This window comes from Anas platyrhynchos, chromosome 4, assembly GCF_047663525.1.
Source record: "Anas platyrhynchos isolate ZD024472 breed Pekin duck chromosome 4, IASCAAS_PekinDuck_T2T, whole genome shotgun sequence".
In the NCBI taxonomy this organism is placed as follows: domain Eukaryota; kingdom Metazoa; phylum Chordata; class Aves; order Anseriformes; family Anatidae; genus Anas; species Anas platyrhynchos.
The window spans coordinates 40,490,486-40,507,921 of NC_092590.1; the positions used below are offsets into that span (position 1 = coordinate 40,490,486).

A 17,436-nucleotide genomic window follows, 5' to 3' on the forward strand; every position below is an offset into this window, starting at 1 on the left:
CCAGCAGCACTGCTGGTCCTGGTGGCAGCTGTCAGGCAGTGTGGTGAGGCTCCCCCCTTTGGGTAGCGCTGTAGTTCTTTGCAGATTTGGAGCGCAGGAGCCTTGCCTGCCTGCCCGCCCACCTGATAAAGGATTCTGTCTAAAATAGGCAAGGGATGAGGTAGTCCAGGGCTGATGGTGCAATTCAAAAGGAAACCATTTCACAGTGATGATCTGGGTTATGCTTTAAAATGTTTGCTCAGGAGAAAATGTCCATGGATTGGTGGAGAAAACAAAAACAAAACAAGGAGGAGAAACAATAAAAGGCTCTGCACAATGCCAGCTGCCGTTAAGGGTTGAAAGTTTAGTTTCAGAGAATCGTCTTTAGAAACATTATTTCCAATAATTTCATCAGTCTATAGAAAATTGCACCTTTTATCTTTTTGTTCTGTTTCCAGAGCAGATTTTTATGGCAGAACAGGGCTGTTCTGAATGTTGGGCAGGTTAAGCCCCGTGCTTTCAGAAGAGCTCTCTGAAAAAGACACTGACTGTAGTGTTGCGGTTGCATAGTGATGCCACAGCCTTTGCTCTGTAATGGATAACCCAAATAAAAGCGTCTGGTGGGCTACAGATGATGAGAAGTTATTTGGAATGTGTGGGGTAACGTGGGGTAGCAGGCAGTGATGGGCCCTATCCAGCATTGGGGCTGGGCTCAGCTGGCAGAAGATACCTATGAAATCTCTAGGAAGCTGCAGATCATCCCTTGGCACCAAATAAGTATTCTCTGTCCTGATAGTTTGAAGCAGGCTTTGAATGCAGAGGAGGAAAAGTGGTCCTCATTTTTAAATGTATGTTTGTTATTAATGGACAGCACTGGGAAGCTGTGTATGCAACAGCATCCGCCGAGAAACCTGTGCATAACGTGATCAGTAGCAAGCTGCCAATATTTAGGAAAAAGCGAGCTCTGTTTCCGTCCCTCCTTGATTCACACCTTAGAAATTTCAGTATGGGAATTTTCCACAGTCTTAAGCTTTGTATGCCTGCTGTCCCCACATGACAGAAGCAGCAAGCACACTTTTCCCTGCGTAGGGGGGTGTTAATAGCGATGTCCAAAGGGCAAATGTGGATTCAGAACATTTTTGCATTCTTCTGGCCAGTGATCAAATAAAATTAGAAAACTGTTATACTGCCCAGCATTTCTACTGAATAGCTGATGCAGACAGCTGGATTGCTGGGAGCTGCTTCAGGATCATCTGGGAGCTGATTGAACTTTGGTTTTGATCTTGGAGCCATCTTCCTGTTGAAATAATGGGTAAGCATTAGTTAAGAATGACTACCTTAAGCTATCAGACGCTTCAAGATGTCATGTGTCTCATCATTAAACAGCCTTTGAAAATTAAAATGAAGGTCATCAGCCCAGCCCAGTTTTGTGGTTAATGCTTTTTCCTGGTTTAATCTAGTTACTTACTTCAGGCATTTATAATCTTCCTGGAGGACAGCCCAACAAATGCACATGAATGGCAAACAATTCTTGTAGCATAACAGCTATTTTGCGTCGCGTGTTAGGGGTGCTGTGAAAGTTGGCTTGGTTTGGACTGTGTGGGAACAAGAAGAGGTCCTGCCTGCCATTGCCAGTGGTGTGTATGCAAGGGACAGACACGAGGTGTACTGGGAACAAGAGTGCAAGCTATATGGAGGGTCAGGGATCAGCTGCTGCTCACAGGAGCAGGTGGAGGAAGGGGTAGGATGTGTTCAGAAAATAGGCAAGCAGTACCAGCATGTACTCAAAAGCTAAAATCCCTTCTGTTTATACTTGCGTGTGTTTAAACTCGATAAGCTTTGGCATGCCTTGTGTCATAGAAAGGTTTGGGTTGGAAGGGACCTCAAAGATCATCGCAGCGCAAACTCACAGGTGAGTTATAACTGAAAATATGAGGCTTTAAAAACGCTGGAGTTTTACAGCTGCAGTGTTTTAATACTCCAGTATCTCCTGTTTGCCAAACAAGTTTGAAAGCAGGGTTGTGCTCTGAGCTCAGTGCCTGCTTTGCAAATGATAAAATGTTTTACTGCTATCTGCTCCCCCCCCCCCCCCCACACGCATCCTAGGTCCTAATTAAGCAGGAACTGCAGGGATCATTTCTCTTTGCACTGATCTAATCTGAAGCCACGAGCAGCTGCAAAAGTTATGCTGGGCAGGATTTTTCCCCTTTGGCACAGGCTGTCCCTTGATTAGGTTACAAGTGCTTGAAGGCTATTGATTTTTGCTCTGCTTTATGAGAATGTTCTTCTTTTTAACAGTTTAATTCCTCAGGTTTGAGTCATCAGGTAGTGAAACAGAAGCCTGTGTGCATCTGTCAGCCTGCTCATCTGCTCAGAGAAGCTCGGTGGGAACACGAAAGGCACTTTCTGATTTCAGAGCAGCTCTAGTGCTGTCCTCCTCCTGACAGATCCTAAAGCAGAGAGCGCTGCAAACCTCAATGGTTATTTCTTAAGGGGAAGTGGCACTGCCGAGCTGCTTACCAATGTCCCATAAACACTGCCTGGGTGGAAATTACTGTATGTGGGAAATAACCTAGATTTTTCATGAGTTTGATTTGGGTGTGTTGCTAAGCGACAGGGGCTCAGGAGGGTTTGCATGTAGGCTTTAGGTAGGTGCAGGCAGTGCCCGAGGAGGTTTGCAGGTAGGCGATGCTGAGCAGGGGGAGGCTGTGACCGGTGGCGGCAGGGCAAGAAGTTCAGCTATACAAACTGAACTTTCACTGCGAGGGCTTGAAAGAGAAAGAAATTGGATTAGACCCAGAGATGACGTATCCTGTTTGATTCCTTTCCCCCTCACACTCCGAGAAGCTTTGTGTTTCGGCAGGCTTTTATTTCTGAGCACGAGTTGCTTTAAAAATTGGGGAGTGTGTGTCTCAGGGTGTCGGCGGTGATGTGCTGAGCTCGACTGGCTCGGTTTCCTCGCGAGGGCTTTGTTCTTCCCACCACGCTCAGATCGGTTGTGCAACATGCCCCTACCGTTTAAAAAAAAAAAAGAAAGTGCTGAGTAATGCCAGAGGTTTCTCAAATGGCTGATGCAAACCTGGAGAATTTGCATCATCATTCAGCTGGAGTAACTTGGTATGACAAGAGCTTAAATACAAGTCCACGCGGAAGCTGAGCTGGTTTCCAATGATAGGGCAGCACCGGCGAGCTGGGGGAAAGCACAGGTGTTGCTGAGCACTGCGCAGGCAGCAGGGAAGGGTAAAACACGCTTCAGGAGCTCCCTACCTGCGCGTAGGAGCAGCTTGGCAGATAAGAACAGGCAGAGGAAGAGGCTTAAGTAGTTGGCTACAGAGGGAGGAAAAAGCCTTGAGTTGCTGCTGCAAACTTTTTGGCTGTGCCTGCCGTCGGCGTGCTGGTGGCACGGGAGCATGGTCAGGAAAGCTGCTGTGCCGACAGCGTCTAATGGGAGCTACTTGCAGGGGCAGCCTAATGGCAGGTTGCCCTCTCTGGACAGCGGGCAGCCAGCCCAGGAGCAAAAGGTTGTGCTGAAGAAGAAAGTCACGCTGTTGAGGGGGATCTCCATCATCATTGGCACTATTATTGGAGCCGGCATCTTCATCTCGCCCAAAGGGATCCTGAAGAACACAGGCAGTGTGGGCATGTCCTTGACTGTCTGGACAGTGTGTGGCATCCTCTCGCTCTTTGGTAAGTCTCTCAAAAGTTTCTAATTGGTCCAGAGGGGCAGCTGGTGGATTATTTCTATTTTTTGTCTGATTTTGCCATTGGATATCAAGGCACAGTGTGGAGCTGGAGGACCAATAGGGCTGCGGAAGGCTTTTGCTGTGTGATAGGTTGTGTGGAGGGCGCAGCGCTGTGCAATCCCTGTCCCCTGGTGCCGTGTCAACACAGGCTGTAAGCGCAAATCGTTTCTCACGGACCCCTAAAGGAAAAGCGAATGTCTGCTTTACGCCATAAAAAGTGCTATATGTATAATGTTTTCCTTCTGGCTGTGAGAAGTAGTTCACCATTTGCTTGTAAGGCCCCTGGCAGCGGGGCACGCGGGTCACTCCGAGCACCAGCGAAATGTTCAGACAGTTTGACTCAGTTCCCTGGAGGCTCGGTCAAGGTCTGGGAGGAATAACTCCCACTGGACATAATCTGTGTTGGCGTGAAAGGGAGCAAAGTAATAATACTAATAACCCCTCTCCCTGGTCTTGTGTTACTGTTTTTCCCTTTATTCCCCGCTCACGATGTGGCTTGGAAAGGTTGGGTCGCAAAAAAGAGCATGACGGAAACAAATCTGTAATGTGAATTTTGTTGCTGGCCTGCCGATCGTGACAGTTTTTACTAATTTTGCTGTGTTTCTTTTTTAACAGTATTAAATTCTGAAGAATGCCAGTTTATTTGTTCTGTACACAAAGCCCCCATTCAGAGTGGAAAACCCCACCCTGGCTTCTGTGGGACAGAGGGTCCATTGACCTACTTAATGAGTTAATCTCAAAGAAGCTGAAGAACTAACATGAATATTGGCTTTATTTAAAACAGAGACGACTTGTTTTCTGGCAAGAGGTAAAGAAGGCAAACACGGCCTAACATGTGTCTGCTTAATAGGTGGAACATGCGAATGCCACCCTGTGTAACTTGGCTCCGAACTTAAAGGCAGCGTTGACTCTAAAAGTCCACCCAAGCCAAACAGACAATACAAGAAATTTAGGAACTGTTTTGGTCAAATGTTAAATGCTTTGGTACAATGTGAAATGTAACCTGCTGTGCTAGCATGGAAGTCCTGCCAGGAAGCAAAATTCCCCTATAAAGAAAGACCTCAAATGCAATTTGCAACCCTGTTCTAATATCTTGGTCTTTAGATTCAGTTAAACTAGAATTTGCTTAAGCATCACGTGTTTAGCTTTAATAGTAGTAATTTTCTGGCTGTGAAGTCAAGTCTATGGAAAAAAATCAGATGGATTTTCCTGGGCATTTTCCAGATCTCAGGATGTGAAGATGTGTCTAATTTGGCCCAGCAAAAGATATTACCTCTTTTCTCTGACCCGTTACAGTTATTTTTTCATAATTGTTATATCATGGGTGTTTTTAATTTCCTGCATGACCTAATTATAATAAAATCTCATACAAAGATCACTTAAGGTCTTGCTGAGGCTGTCTGTGTAATGTGTATCAAAGCACAGTTTGATTTTATCCTGAGCCACTCCAGAAGAGGTTGGAAAGAGAAAAGTCATCAATAGGTGTTTTTTGTTGTTGTTGGTTTTTTTTTTTTTTTTTTAAGTGTGGCTATAAGTGTTTCGTTGAGTACATTTCCAAGTAAGCTGAAGATGATCAGATACAAGTTGTTGTGTTTTTGCAAAGCCCCAAACAAAGCGAAGGAAGGAAGATGGAATGTGTCATAACGTCTTACGGCTCCATCCAGCTTGGTGTGTGTTAGGTGGTTTTGACAACTGTAATTTTCATCTTAAAGTCTAGTAGCATAAAAGCAGGCGGGGAGCAGACTTCGTACATGTTGCTGATCATAGCTCTGTGTGATTCAGTGCTTGCCAACTTTGTTTTGGTTTTCCTGTGGCTTCTCAGAGTCTCTCAAAAGGGCTGCTGACATTGAACTGAGGTGGTGAACCTTTTCTCTGCCAATGAGGTCGACCTGTGGAGCTGAGAATCCACTGGCTTTGAGGCTGGGTGATGGCTCATTAAACAACAGTAGCAGATGATGCACAGGCAAAGAAACCTTCATGCAGGTCCCCATAGTTGCAGCATGCTTTTTCCTGCTCCGTAATGGCTGAGGCAGTGTGTTGTGCTGGAGGCAGCCTTGGGGACCTCCCTGGGAACTGCTGCTTACTGTGAGTGCTTCTAATGCTCACCCAAGGGGGCCTGAACCACTTCTGCACGAACCTGGTTCCCCACTGTGGCAACATGATGATGATTTTGGTTTTATTTTAGTCGTCATAAAGACACTGAGTGTTGAAGTGAGCCCCCTGCTAAGACAACATGAAGTTGTCTGTACTTAAGGCAATGCAGAAATGAGCAGAGCTTCCATTGTGTTGGTTGCACACACAGCACTGCACTGGTGTTGGAAAGCCAGGGCCAAGCCGTTCCCAGAGTTCTGTATGTAAGGTGTTGGGGGTAATAATGAGGAAAATCCTCCACCTGCAATTCCTGCTTCCAAACGTCAGTCTGTCTATTGCTTTCCCCATGGCTGAGGAGAGGGAATGCAGTCTTTAGGCTTTCCTTCAGGGGCAAGGCAGGGATTTCTGAGGCTGCAAGCAGCTGATCGTAGTTCGATAACAAGCATGTGTGTCAGAGGGCTTTCGCTTAGCTGGGCCAGCCGGGGTGGCTGGCGTGACACAGCAGTTTGTCATCCCTCTTCCCAAGGCACGGATGAGTAATGAAGCACCTTGCTAGCAAATAGTTTGTTCAGTGGCTTTCACGTAAGTGTAACTGCATACACGTACATCTTGGGTAACTGCGGGTCTAGCTGAATGACTCGAAACTTATAAAATTGCTCAAAAGAAAGAGGATTAAAATGTATCAGAAGTTGTGATACTGCAGCAGCTCCGTTGTTTACAAGTGTTTGGAAAGGTATTTCTGGATATCTCGTGATGCCTTAGCTTAACTCTTACAGGTGCCCTCTGCTATGCTGAACTGGGAACGTGCATTAAGAAATCTGGCGGTCACTACACCTATATCCTGGAGGCCTTTGGCCCATTACCTGCTTTTGTGAGAGTCTGGGTGGAATTACTCATTATTCGGTAAGTGTATCACGGCTTTTCTCTGTTTCTTTTCTGATGGCAATATGCTTTTCAGTCATGAAGAAAACTCTCCAACACATGATGTGCAAAAGAAATCAAACATATCTTGTCATATGAGCTAAGTTTTTTAGTACAGCTGCTTCAGAGAATTTAACAACGCTGTTTTGCTTGTTGGCATTGAAACATTAAAAAATGTTTCATGTATAAAAAAAAGATTCTATGAAAAAAGCCTGTCACACAAATTCAGCTACTTGTTTAATTTTGCTAAGCTTACTGTACTCATTAATGTTAATACCTGTGCCTACTTGAAATACAGTGGAAGAGAAAAGTCACCTCTGCATTTTGTCAGTCTTGACAGTGGCTTTTGGAGTCGTTGCTCTTGTCTATACATACAGGAATAATGCATAGCAAAGTTATTGCCCAATATATTTAAGATTTCGGGGCACCATGTGTTCTCTAGATGTCAGTTCAAGTCCCTGTATTTTGTTTTCATGGTGTGTTAGAGAAGTTAATATGAAAAGCACTAGCTGGGCAAATAAAGCAACAGGAAGTCCTTACATATCTAAAACGTCTGAAGTACTGATGTGGTGTGGTTGATGCAGCCCTCGACTTTGTATAAGATATTACAATATGAAGATGCAGAATTACGAAACCATAGCAAATAAATATTCATAATGTAAATGGATCTTTTTATCACACTAAAATATGGCCCTTTTTATTTTATTTTTTAATAGTATTGCTGAGGCTGAAAAGCTTGTTACATGTAGAAAATGCAATTCACTTATGTAAAATAAATTCAGGAGTGATCCATGCGTGCCTTAGGCTAGTTAGCACTCCTTTCCTCTCCTGAAACCAGCAAATGAATCACAAAAGCACAAGCCTCATCTCAAATCACAGCTATGTTTACATAATATTGACAAGTTCTAGCATAGCCTGTTGAGTTTAAAAGCACTAAGAGTGCTGAGTCATTATGAATCCATAAATCCTTATCTTGTTTTCAGAGGAAATAATTGTGTACGTCAGATGGTCCCTCACATCCTCCTCACTCATCGGTAACCCTTGTACAAACTGCAAAATTTCCACCAAATGTAGTGAAGGAGTAGATACCTTAATAATATTATCTTCTTGCCAAAGAGAAAACCAGATAGAGGAAGCAGACCTATGGTTTTCACTGAAGGAAACAGTGGTGTGAACATAGCTATATCCTTGCACAACAGAGAATCAATAAAAGAGAGTAATGGTAGAAATCCCCTTGTTAATCTGCACTCTACTGGGCAGAGGGGACACTATTAGTTTAGGCATAAGTACCCACAAGAAACGAGACTTCAGAAATTCCTCTCCTCATGAAATGTTTAAAAAATTTTATACATATGACAGTGTCTCAGGAGTGTCATAAAAACATTCTTAGTCATTGTGATCTGCCCCACACCCAGTAAATAATCATCTTGCACATGGGAAAGAACATCAGTGGATTCTTTAATCATCAAATCTGAGAGGCAGCAAGGGAGACGTACTTGTTATAACTTGTGATGATCAGAGCAGCGCTGCCTAAACTCCATGTAGTCTCCTATCTGACTCTGGCATCGTAAACTAATTGGCTGCTGCTATCAAAGAATTTGGGACTTAGTATGCACCTATGGTGTTTTCACTGGGTGAAACTGCACACGCACTTCTCAGTTAAGCCTTTTCTCCTCTGAAAGACACAGAATTATCACACCCACTGGCTTCTGGAGCAGCCACGACCAAAATAAACTTTTTCTCTCCTCATATATCTTTACAGCCCGTCTTTTACAGTGTAGGATGCACTTAAATTCTGCCCATGCACTGACTAAACTGTGCTAGCATCCCCCCGTGTTCAGAAGTGCCTTACGCTACACTGTTCCTCATCCAGTACATGTAGGAACTCCTTTTCTCCCTAGGAGTCAGGTTGTGGGTGTACTGCATGCCTACAAAAATACTACAAAAAAAAGTTTTCAAACAAGTGAAGATGACAGTGCAAACACATTGTCTGTAGTGCTTGTATATGGTGGTTGCTAAACACAGGTTAGGTAAGAGCGCACTGCCAAAGAGGTGACTTACTCACCTCTGGTATGTGCTGCCGGCAGTAGGCCTGCCCTTCTCCCAGTGGCTTTTTTTTTCTCTCTCTGTTTCATTTTTTTTCACTTTTTTTTTTTTTTCTTGCCCTTAAATGAAAGCTGCTAATTCACTTTCTGTGCATTCATGAATGTACAGATCTTAGGAGCCTGCCAATCTTTCTTTCTGACTGCAGTAAAAAGGAATATGCTCCATCCCTTCAACGTCTGCCTCAGCTAGCCAGGCACACCATCACCACCATCTCCCCTCAAATGTGGGAACACAGGAGGCCTAGATATTTATTAAAGGTATAACTAACTAGATATTTAATAAGGGTATAACTTAGGAGCTGTTTTTAAAGATGATCATTGTGGAGCTAACAGTGACTGCCACTTTATTAAGGCTTTTCTTAAAATGAGAGAGAAAAATCCAAGTTCTGGGGGAAGGAGCAGAGGCTGAGGAAAAAGACCTGCGAAAGCTCCAAAGATCTGATCTTTTATCTGATCCAGGCCAGTTCAAGCTACTTTTGGCAGTCTGCAGCATTCAAATGCTGGAAGCCTGGTGATCTGCTTATGTAAATCAGAAATATTCCACCAAGGTAAAGACAGTAAATGGATGGGTAAAGCTCATGCAGAAGGCGTTCAGCCTGTAGCAAAGGCAGCAGCTGTGAAGCCAGTTGTTGGCCAGTGAGAGGGGTGGTTCTTGTGCATGGGGTGTATGCAAGCAGCAATCCTCACTTGTCTTTGCAGAAACTTTCTTAGGAAGATGCTTCTGGTCTGTGCTCTCCTGCTGTTTGGTCCAACACAATGTGTGACCTTTTGGTTGAGTCATGGTGCTAAGAAAGTGCTTTTTGTTTCAAAGGAAAATCTCTCTTGTGGAAAATTCCTCTAGCATTCAATGAAGAATAATACTTCTCTGCAGAGTTTTTACACTGCTCTATAGCAACTATGTTTTTGTTAAAATTCTTCTGGGAGATGTATATTCTGCACTTAAGGCATTGTTTTATTAAATGTTCTGTATTCCTCATAACAAATTTGAGTGGACTCTTGTTTAACTCAAAAACAATATGAGGCAGAATCAAATACCTTTTTTTTTTTTCCCTGCTGTGTGTAAGTGTGATGAGGCACAGTTACCACCAGCTGTCCTGAGGAGGGAAAAAGTGTCCTCCCCAGGCACATGGGAACAGACCGCTGAGACTGTAATGTGCAGACAGTGTCTGATCTCAGGCACAGGGCAAAGTACTGGTAATACATGCCAGTGCTAAGGCTCCTGGCAAACATTTAGCTTGTCTTGAAGAGAAAGACTGTATGAATATTACTTCAAATTTGTAGATGCCTGCATGCCTGCTTTTCCTTGCATTCCCGTTTCATGGAAAGGACTTTCTGTACTTTTGAGGATTTTTGTTCTCACGGTGCTGGAAAGTTGTTACTCAATAAAAGTAGGAAACATTATAAAAATTCTTTGCATTTTAGGATATACCATTTTCATTCATTTTTTTTACCTTGTCTTTTTTTATGTTCCAGATTTATTAATAGGCTTGGGTAACTTCTGGATGCTTATTTCAGTACAGCAGAATTCTCAGCTTCACTGAGATTAATTTGCTTGTCTGTGAGGGGTAAGATGTACCTTGCCACTAAAAATTCAGTCCCCAACAACTTTCACTCAGGGTGTTGCCCATGCAAGTTAATTGTGGCCACGTTCACTTCAAGCACGGCAGGGAAAATTTGTGTTGATACATTTCCTTTCTTCACAACATGAAAGTTGTAAGAGTGAACATGGGAAGAAGTGATGCTGGCAAGATCGTCATCACTGAGCAAAACCAAACTGTTTATGGTTATCTGTTATACTCAGAAATCATGGTACCTGGCGGCATAGCTGCTAACAGGCACCACAGTTAGGTACACTTTGCAGTTCTGTGATAATAAATTTACATGATCCCAAATGGATATTGTTTATATACTACTGCAGATTAATTTTGTGATATTTTTTTTGTTCTTACTTTTCACCCTAGCCCTGCTGCCACGGCGGTGATATCATTGGCATTTGGACGGTATATTTTGGAACCTTTCTTTATGCAGTGTGAAATCCCAGAACTCGCAATCAAACTTATTACAGCTGTTGGCATCAGTAAGTATCCAACTTTAGTTTTCAGGAAGAGTAAAGATTATGTAAATTAAAAAAAAATAAGTAATCACACTCTGAACAGGTAGTCGTTTGGTGTGAATCACTGCAGAATGATTGTTCATTCCGTGCCAAGGGCATCAGCATGACTTTTTGCCTCGATTTGTGTATTTGTGAACATATGTAGTAGTAAAAAGAATACCAGACTTTATTAATGGCAAAGGAAATCTATTGCCAACCCTGATTCTGTTGCCACTGAAATTAATGGCAAAACTCTCATTATTTTTGTGGAAGCAATTTTAGTCCCTAAGAGATGGTGAGCCGGTGCCAGAGATAGGAAAGAATGATTACTTGATTTTAAGTGCTTCGCTTTACCTCTGTTTTAGGAGGCAAGTACTTGCCAAGTATGATGCCATGAAGAAATGTAGTTCCCTTGACTGGAGCACAGGCAACATGAGATCATTTTTTCTAGTCCCTCCCTGTCCTGCACAGTGATAAAACTTACTGAGGCATCGTAGTTCGGGAGGCAGGAACCCAAAGGACTTTGGGAGCAGGGTGTGCACTTTGGTGAAAATGCATGCTGGTTACCAGCAGCTTGCTCTCCTCTTGCTAAGTAATGAGTGTAAAGGGATCGTTTGGAGCTGATGGGGGGAAGAAGGCTACCCCTAGACCAGGAACTTTTCAGTCTGCCTGGACTGGTGTGTGAATGAGGCTCTGCTCCATGTGGCACTGGAGGCTTGTTTCCATCTTTGTGCAATTACCAGGGATGATGCTCCTCCGCACATGCACACACACACACACTCACTCAGCTGTGCTGGGAGGAGACTGTGGAGCAGACCTGAGTAATTAGTAACAGATTGTTCCTTTCAGTTTGGCCAGTGCACATAGCAGAAACAAAAGGACTGGAAAAAAGAATTGAGACTTGCAAAGTGATCAAAGGCACACAGGAGACCACTTTAATTTTGCACAATAATAGGTTTGGATTACTTTTTCTTTCTTTGGGGTAGAGAGTTCAATTGACATTGAAATTTGCAGTCTACAGGTTACTGAAGCTTTGTGTAGGAGCTCTCTTGGTAAGAGAGCTCTTCTGGCAGGAGTGTTAAAAAAAGCACTGTGTGACCACATTTCTTTCTGACTTAATTATGCACAAACTATAGGTTTCATAGGAATAATTGAATTAAGGGCTTGAATTTTGAGGTCAATGACTTTTTATGGCTACATCTGTCTAAAATATTTCAGTAAGAGATAAGGGTGAAACAGATGTTCAGCAACTTCAAGGTCACTGTGACGGAATGTTAAGTGAGGACTCCGTTAAAAGTGTTTTGTTAAGTGCGTGTGATTCAAGCACAATAAGCGAACACTTTAAAATAGATTTTTATTGCTTTTAATTTAATTGAAAATCTGTGTGATAAGCCAGGGCTACACAAAGTAATTAAACAAAGAAGTAGCGTTGCAGGGGGGGTGTGGAGATATGCAGAAATAATTACACCCTAAAGGGAGATAGGAGCTCACAGCAGACTGTTCCTATGGTGACCAAGGGTCTGTGCAGAGCAGGTAGGATGAGCTGTTGTTTCACTGAAGCAAGAGTTTCCTGGAGAAAGTTTGTAATTGTGAATGGGATGGTGCTGAGAGAAACAGGGACATGTCAGGCTGAGGCTTTATTGTAATTTTGCAGTGTGCTCTGCAGTGGAGTTTCATTTTTGGTGGGTTTTGGTCATATGCTACACTTAAACTCAGGTACTAGAGGATATACGGCTGTTAATCTTGTACTGTAACAATTAGCTGTTGGGGTGGAAATTGTTATGAATGTTTTGTACTGTGCATGTAGGCAGAGCAATAGGCAAGATTAAGATGTTGTTGAGCCTCACAGACACATCGGAGCCCTGAAGACCTTATAATCCAATTTAATGGTGCCAAAGGTAGTGTTTGCTTCCACTGAAAATTGTGTTACGTTAATCAGAAAGTGAAATGATGTGCTTTTTGTCGTCTTACCCGCTCTTGATCCCTTCTACCACCTATGTCTGATGACAGAATGCTTGCTACATATCTGTCTTTATTATGTGGGGAGAAAGGTAGTAAGAAGCACGGTTAAGCTCTGTCCTTGAGTGAAACTTTATTTTATAGTTTTACCTTGTCATTTCTCATCGTACTGGAAAAGTCAGGAAGAGATTTTGAAAAATCTCTAGGTGATCCCCTGCTCCCAAAAACAGTCAGCGTACCTAAACAATTTCTGACAGATGTTTGTCTAAAATGGTCTTCAGAGCTCCAGAGAAGGAGTTTCTACATCCTCACCCAGCTCTGTAGCCCGTTTTTCTTTCTATCCTTGTCACAAGAAAGTTTTCTCATTTGTTTTTCACCTAAATATCCTTTTTTTTACAATTTAAACCTAATATTTCTTCTCTTACACAAAATGGACATGGAGGGCAGTTCTTCCTTTCCTCTTCACAGCCATCTCAGCACAGCAGATTTGTGAAGGAAGATAAGGGGGGAGCAGGTGAAATAGTGCATACCAGCATTATGCATGACCAAGAACGATGTTCATGCTTGTGCAGGAGAGAGGGTTCCTTTTGACGTGGTGTGTAATGCTTGCCCAAGGTAGGTGCAGCCAGGATTATGGTGGGGAGTGGCAGACACTGCTGCTGCTTTCTAGTTGTGAACAAGCACTACTCGTGGGGTGGCTGCAGTCCATTCTACTCCCCACCATCCCACCTCAGCCTCAGTAATGAAAAAAGGAGCAATGGTACTGAGAGGAGACAATATGCAGATCATATGAGAACTGAAATGGAACTACTGGAGATGGTGACCTTTAAAAATATCTCCATCTTGGTTTGTTATTTTTAGGAGCAAAGCATCTGCTGGGCACAAAATTTCTCTTGAAATCATACCTGTCCTGAGCTGTAGACACAAATTTTCTGTTCCAGGGTATGGTGCTTTCTTCATGGTAACTTTTATTTTATTTTTTGAAACAAAGAGTCTGAACATTTCAGTGGCTCAGAAGAGAAAAGGATGCTCATGTGGAGCTTCTCATTCCTCAGGTTCCTAAGCCTCTGAGAAGCACAAGCTGCCTATTTTCAAACTTAGAGATCACTTTAATTCACTCTGTGTTTTTCAAACGAATCTCTCTGCAGGGGGAAAAACCTAGGCAAATATGGGATATGCACATCTCGGTCTACTGTCAGTCTGCCATAAAATTTTTTTGAACTCACTCAATATAACTGAAACTAAGAGAAGAACAGACGTCTCAAACATATTTCATTATGACATTTTTTATGAAAGTAAGTGGATAGGTAGAGAAGAGAGAACTGGTACGTGCCCTGACATAGGGAGGAAGTATAGAAGAAAATGAATACAGGAGAGGAGGTCTTCTAAATGTCCAACTTTGCTTGAGCTGGAGGTTTGCCTCCTTGCACACAACAGCCCCAGGACACAAAGCAGAGGGATTCAGGCCATCTTTGTTCTGATGCTGAAGACTATCTTCTTTTTAGGAGAAACATTTAGAAATTTATTTTTCTTTTTAAATGAAAGCTGATAGACTTCTCCATATTTATTGCTTCTTCCATTGAAGAGGACCTTTGCAAAGCATGAAGATAGGCAGTGTAAAAAAATCTATATTCATGCATTGCTTTAATTGCATCTGTTAACTCTTCTCCTAATCTTACGGTTAAGTATATTCATAACAGTGAGGGATAAATTATAGTGTGTTAATGTATTGAACTGTACTATTGATCTACAACCTGAATAGACATGCAGCCTTAACTGAGCCAGTTCTAATCTTTTCACTTGGTCTCCATATCAGACAGCAAATATACAGGATTCAAACAAACAGAAGAAAAAAAAAAACACACAACAAAAAAACCCAACAACTATTAAACTGTGAGGTTACCAGCTTGCACATTTATAAAGCTTTTAAATTTACTCATATTTTGGGCATTTTATGCCACAATAATGGATGATTTTCTCTATATTTTTTTTTTGAGGTCTGCTAAAAACCAACCAACCAACCAAAAATAACCCACAACAAAACAAAAACAAATACCCGAATTGTGACTGTTAGACAGAGGCCATATCATGCTTGAAAACCAAGGCCGCTGTACAGATCTATCAGGGTTTGCTGGCAAACACTCTGGAAAGTTTTGTTGGCATAAATTTGATGTGTATGTGAGCCTGTAGTTGCTTTTTTCTCATGTCATGGCAGCTGTTATGGACACTGCTCTCTCCTGCTGACAGTTTTCAGGCAAGCAGAGTAAATGAAGACATCTCTTGGCTGTAGGAATAGCAAAAGCTGCTCTGATGGGTGCTTTTGTGCCCCCTGTGACTTCCTTTTAATTGATGCATTAAAATCCACAAATTGAGGATACTTTTGGCTTTGTGTAAATGCCTTGAACCTAAAAGCCTGACAAGCCAGAGGAAGGCAGCTCCTGTGGTTTCCTGCTGAGGCAATGGCACATACGTTCCTGAAAAGTAGGCCAGGATGTAATGCTTGCTGCTGCTGCTCCTGTTAGATTTTGTTATCCATTTATAGCTGTGTCTAAGTGAAGGGAAAGGATCGTGAAAAGCAACATGATCAGTGTTACCATTGTGTTCAATTGTTCACAAACCTTATTTTGTTCTCCCTCCACAATCCCCTAGATTAGGATTCATCTCACTTTTAGTTAGCTATTTAGTTTGTCTAGTTGTCCATGCTCCCTGTAAAGTTAGTGGTGAAAAAGGGGAAGAGACCCATCCTGGAGGCAACTCATCTCCTCTTAGCTAGGCATCCAAAAGAGATGTTATTAATCATCCTCTGGAGGACAATGTCTTTTCACTGAGGATGCAGGCAGATTAGATGTCTGACTTTCAGCTTGCCAGTTTAGAGCTGAATCCTACTTTTGCTGTTCTTTTGTCTGGGGAGTTGCTACTTCCTTCAGATTTTTGCTGTGATCCTGTATCAGAGCCTCTGCAATCTTGAAGTATCTCCATAAGATCTTATTCACATAAGAGTGCTGTTGGATGACGACCATAGACCCGAGATATAATTTCCATTTTCATTAGTGCAGCTGCCCAGCTGTGCAAGGGACTGATCTTACAGAAGACTTAAAGCTAATGGCACAATGCGCTGGTCTGGCTGCAGATATAGTTTTCCTTCAGCTTCCTCATCAAATGAAGGTCCTTGCTGTGTCAATTTTGCTTTCTCTGTTCAATTAGAAAGCCTCAGATAAACCGTTTTGCTGTTTTGAACTCAGAGTCTCAGGGTTGGAGAAAGTTTAGCAGCCTGCTCACATGCAGGTTGTCTTCATGAAAACATCACACTCGATTTTTTTTTTTTCCTTCAAGCCAATGTGGCTCTTCCACAAATTTGTGGCTTGTGATTTGTATGTGGCTGACCAGCAAGGAAGGTCATGAGTGGATCAAAATTAATGTTTGCACTAGTTTGCCATCAGATGACACTCTCACTTGCGTATCAGGAAGGTGAAACTGATGCATTAGTAAACCTTGAGGAGGAGGAGGATGCTCACATTGCCTATTCTGACCTGGGTCAGGGTAGCAAACTGCTGCAAAGAGCTTGAACACTGGATGAGCTGGATGTCAAATTGCACGTCTTTTCCTACCCATAAAACTCTTCTTTCACTTTTTTCTCATAGCCTAGTCCCTGCCCAGGCTTGTCTTGTGAAATAGGAAAGTGCAATATACTGAACTTTCCAAGAAACTTGAAGTAATTCAGTTCTTGTTTATGGCACTGGATTTTCTTAATAGCTTAAATACTCTTGGCAAAATAACAGTTTTAAATATATTTTGCTTAGATGACAGCTGTTTAGCTTATCTACCTTTTTACCATGTGATCAAGCCCTAGAAAAGATGGGGTTATCTCAGTCAGCAGTGACTTAAAGGGAACTTTGAACACCTAAATAAGTGAAGTTATGTCAGGGTAATATTGTGACAATAGAGTAATGAATCAGGCCCCTGGAATTTGATGTTTCCTGCCAAGTGTATGTATACAAGGAAGTAATAAAGCAAAAAAATAAAAAAATAAAATAAATGAATATATATATAGTATTTAGATCTGATGTGATACTTTGCAGAAGTTCAGGAGATTTTTTCGTTATTCAGAAAAGAGCATTTCAGTTCAAAATGGTGAAATACTGTGATCTTTAAGATCTCTCTCTCTTTTTTTTTTTTTTTTGGTGAAACCCTGAAATTAAGTGATGTTGTGAGTTTCTGTTGAATTTGGTCAACAATATTGGTTGACTTTGGTAAAAAGTTCATTTGAGTGAGGGGGCCTTCTCTCTCCCAAATAATAATTCCAGACAATAATTACATTTTTTTTTCTGGATTTTTTAAAAAATTAAAATATCTATAATTATATTGGAATGCAGATTCCTTGTCATTTTCTCACTTTTCCATCAAAACTAAACCACTTCTCGTTTAAACAGAGAAGACTTTTTTTTTTTTTTTTTTTTTTTTAAATACAGTTTTTGGCCTTGTCACTTCAGAGCCGATAAAAAGGGCCTGGGATAAAGCAGCTGTTTTTGTAGCCAGAAAGGTTGTG

At 42.1% G+C, this 17,436-nt stretch overlaps 1 protein-coding gene across 1 annotated transcript in view; it reads left to right on the forward strand.

Annotated features, from left to right (window-relative positions):
* Positions 1-3,125: 3,125 nt before the first annotated feature.
* SLC7A11 (solute carrier family 7 member 11) overlaps positions 3,126-17,436 on the forward strand; it is a 60,763-nt gene continuing 46,452 nt past the window's right edge. Inside the window, exons 1-3 of the mRNA XM_005027130.6 lie at positions 3,126-3,666; positions 6,590-6,716; positions 10,801-10,916. Coding sequence (XP_005027187.1) covers positions 3,390-3,666; positions 6,590-6,716; positions 10,801-10,916 — 520 coding nt within the window. The 5' untranslated portion in view covers positions 3,126-3,389. The remainder of the gene's footprint in view (positions 3,667-6,589; positions 6,717-10,800; positions 10,917-17,436) is intronic.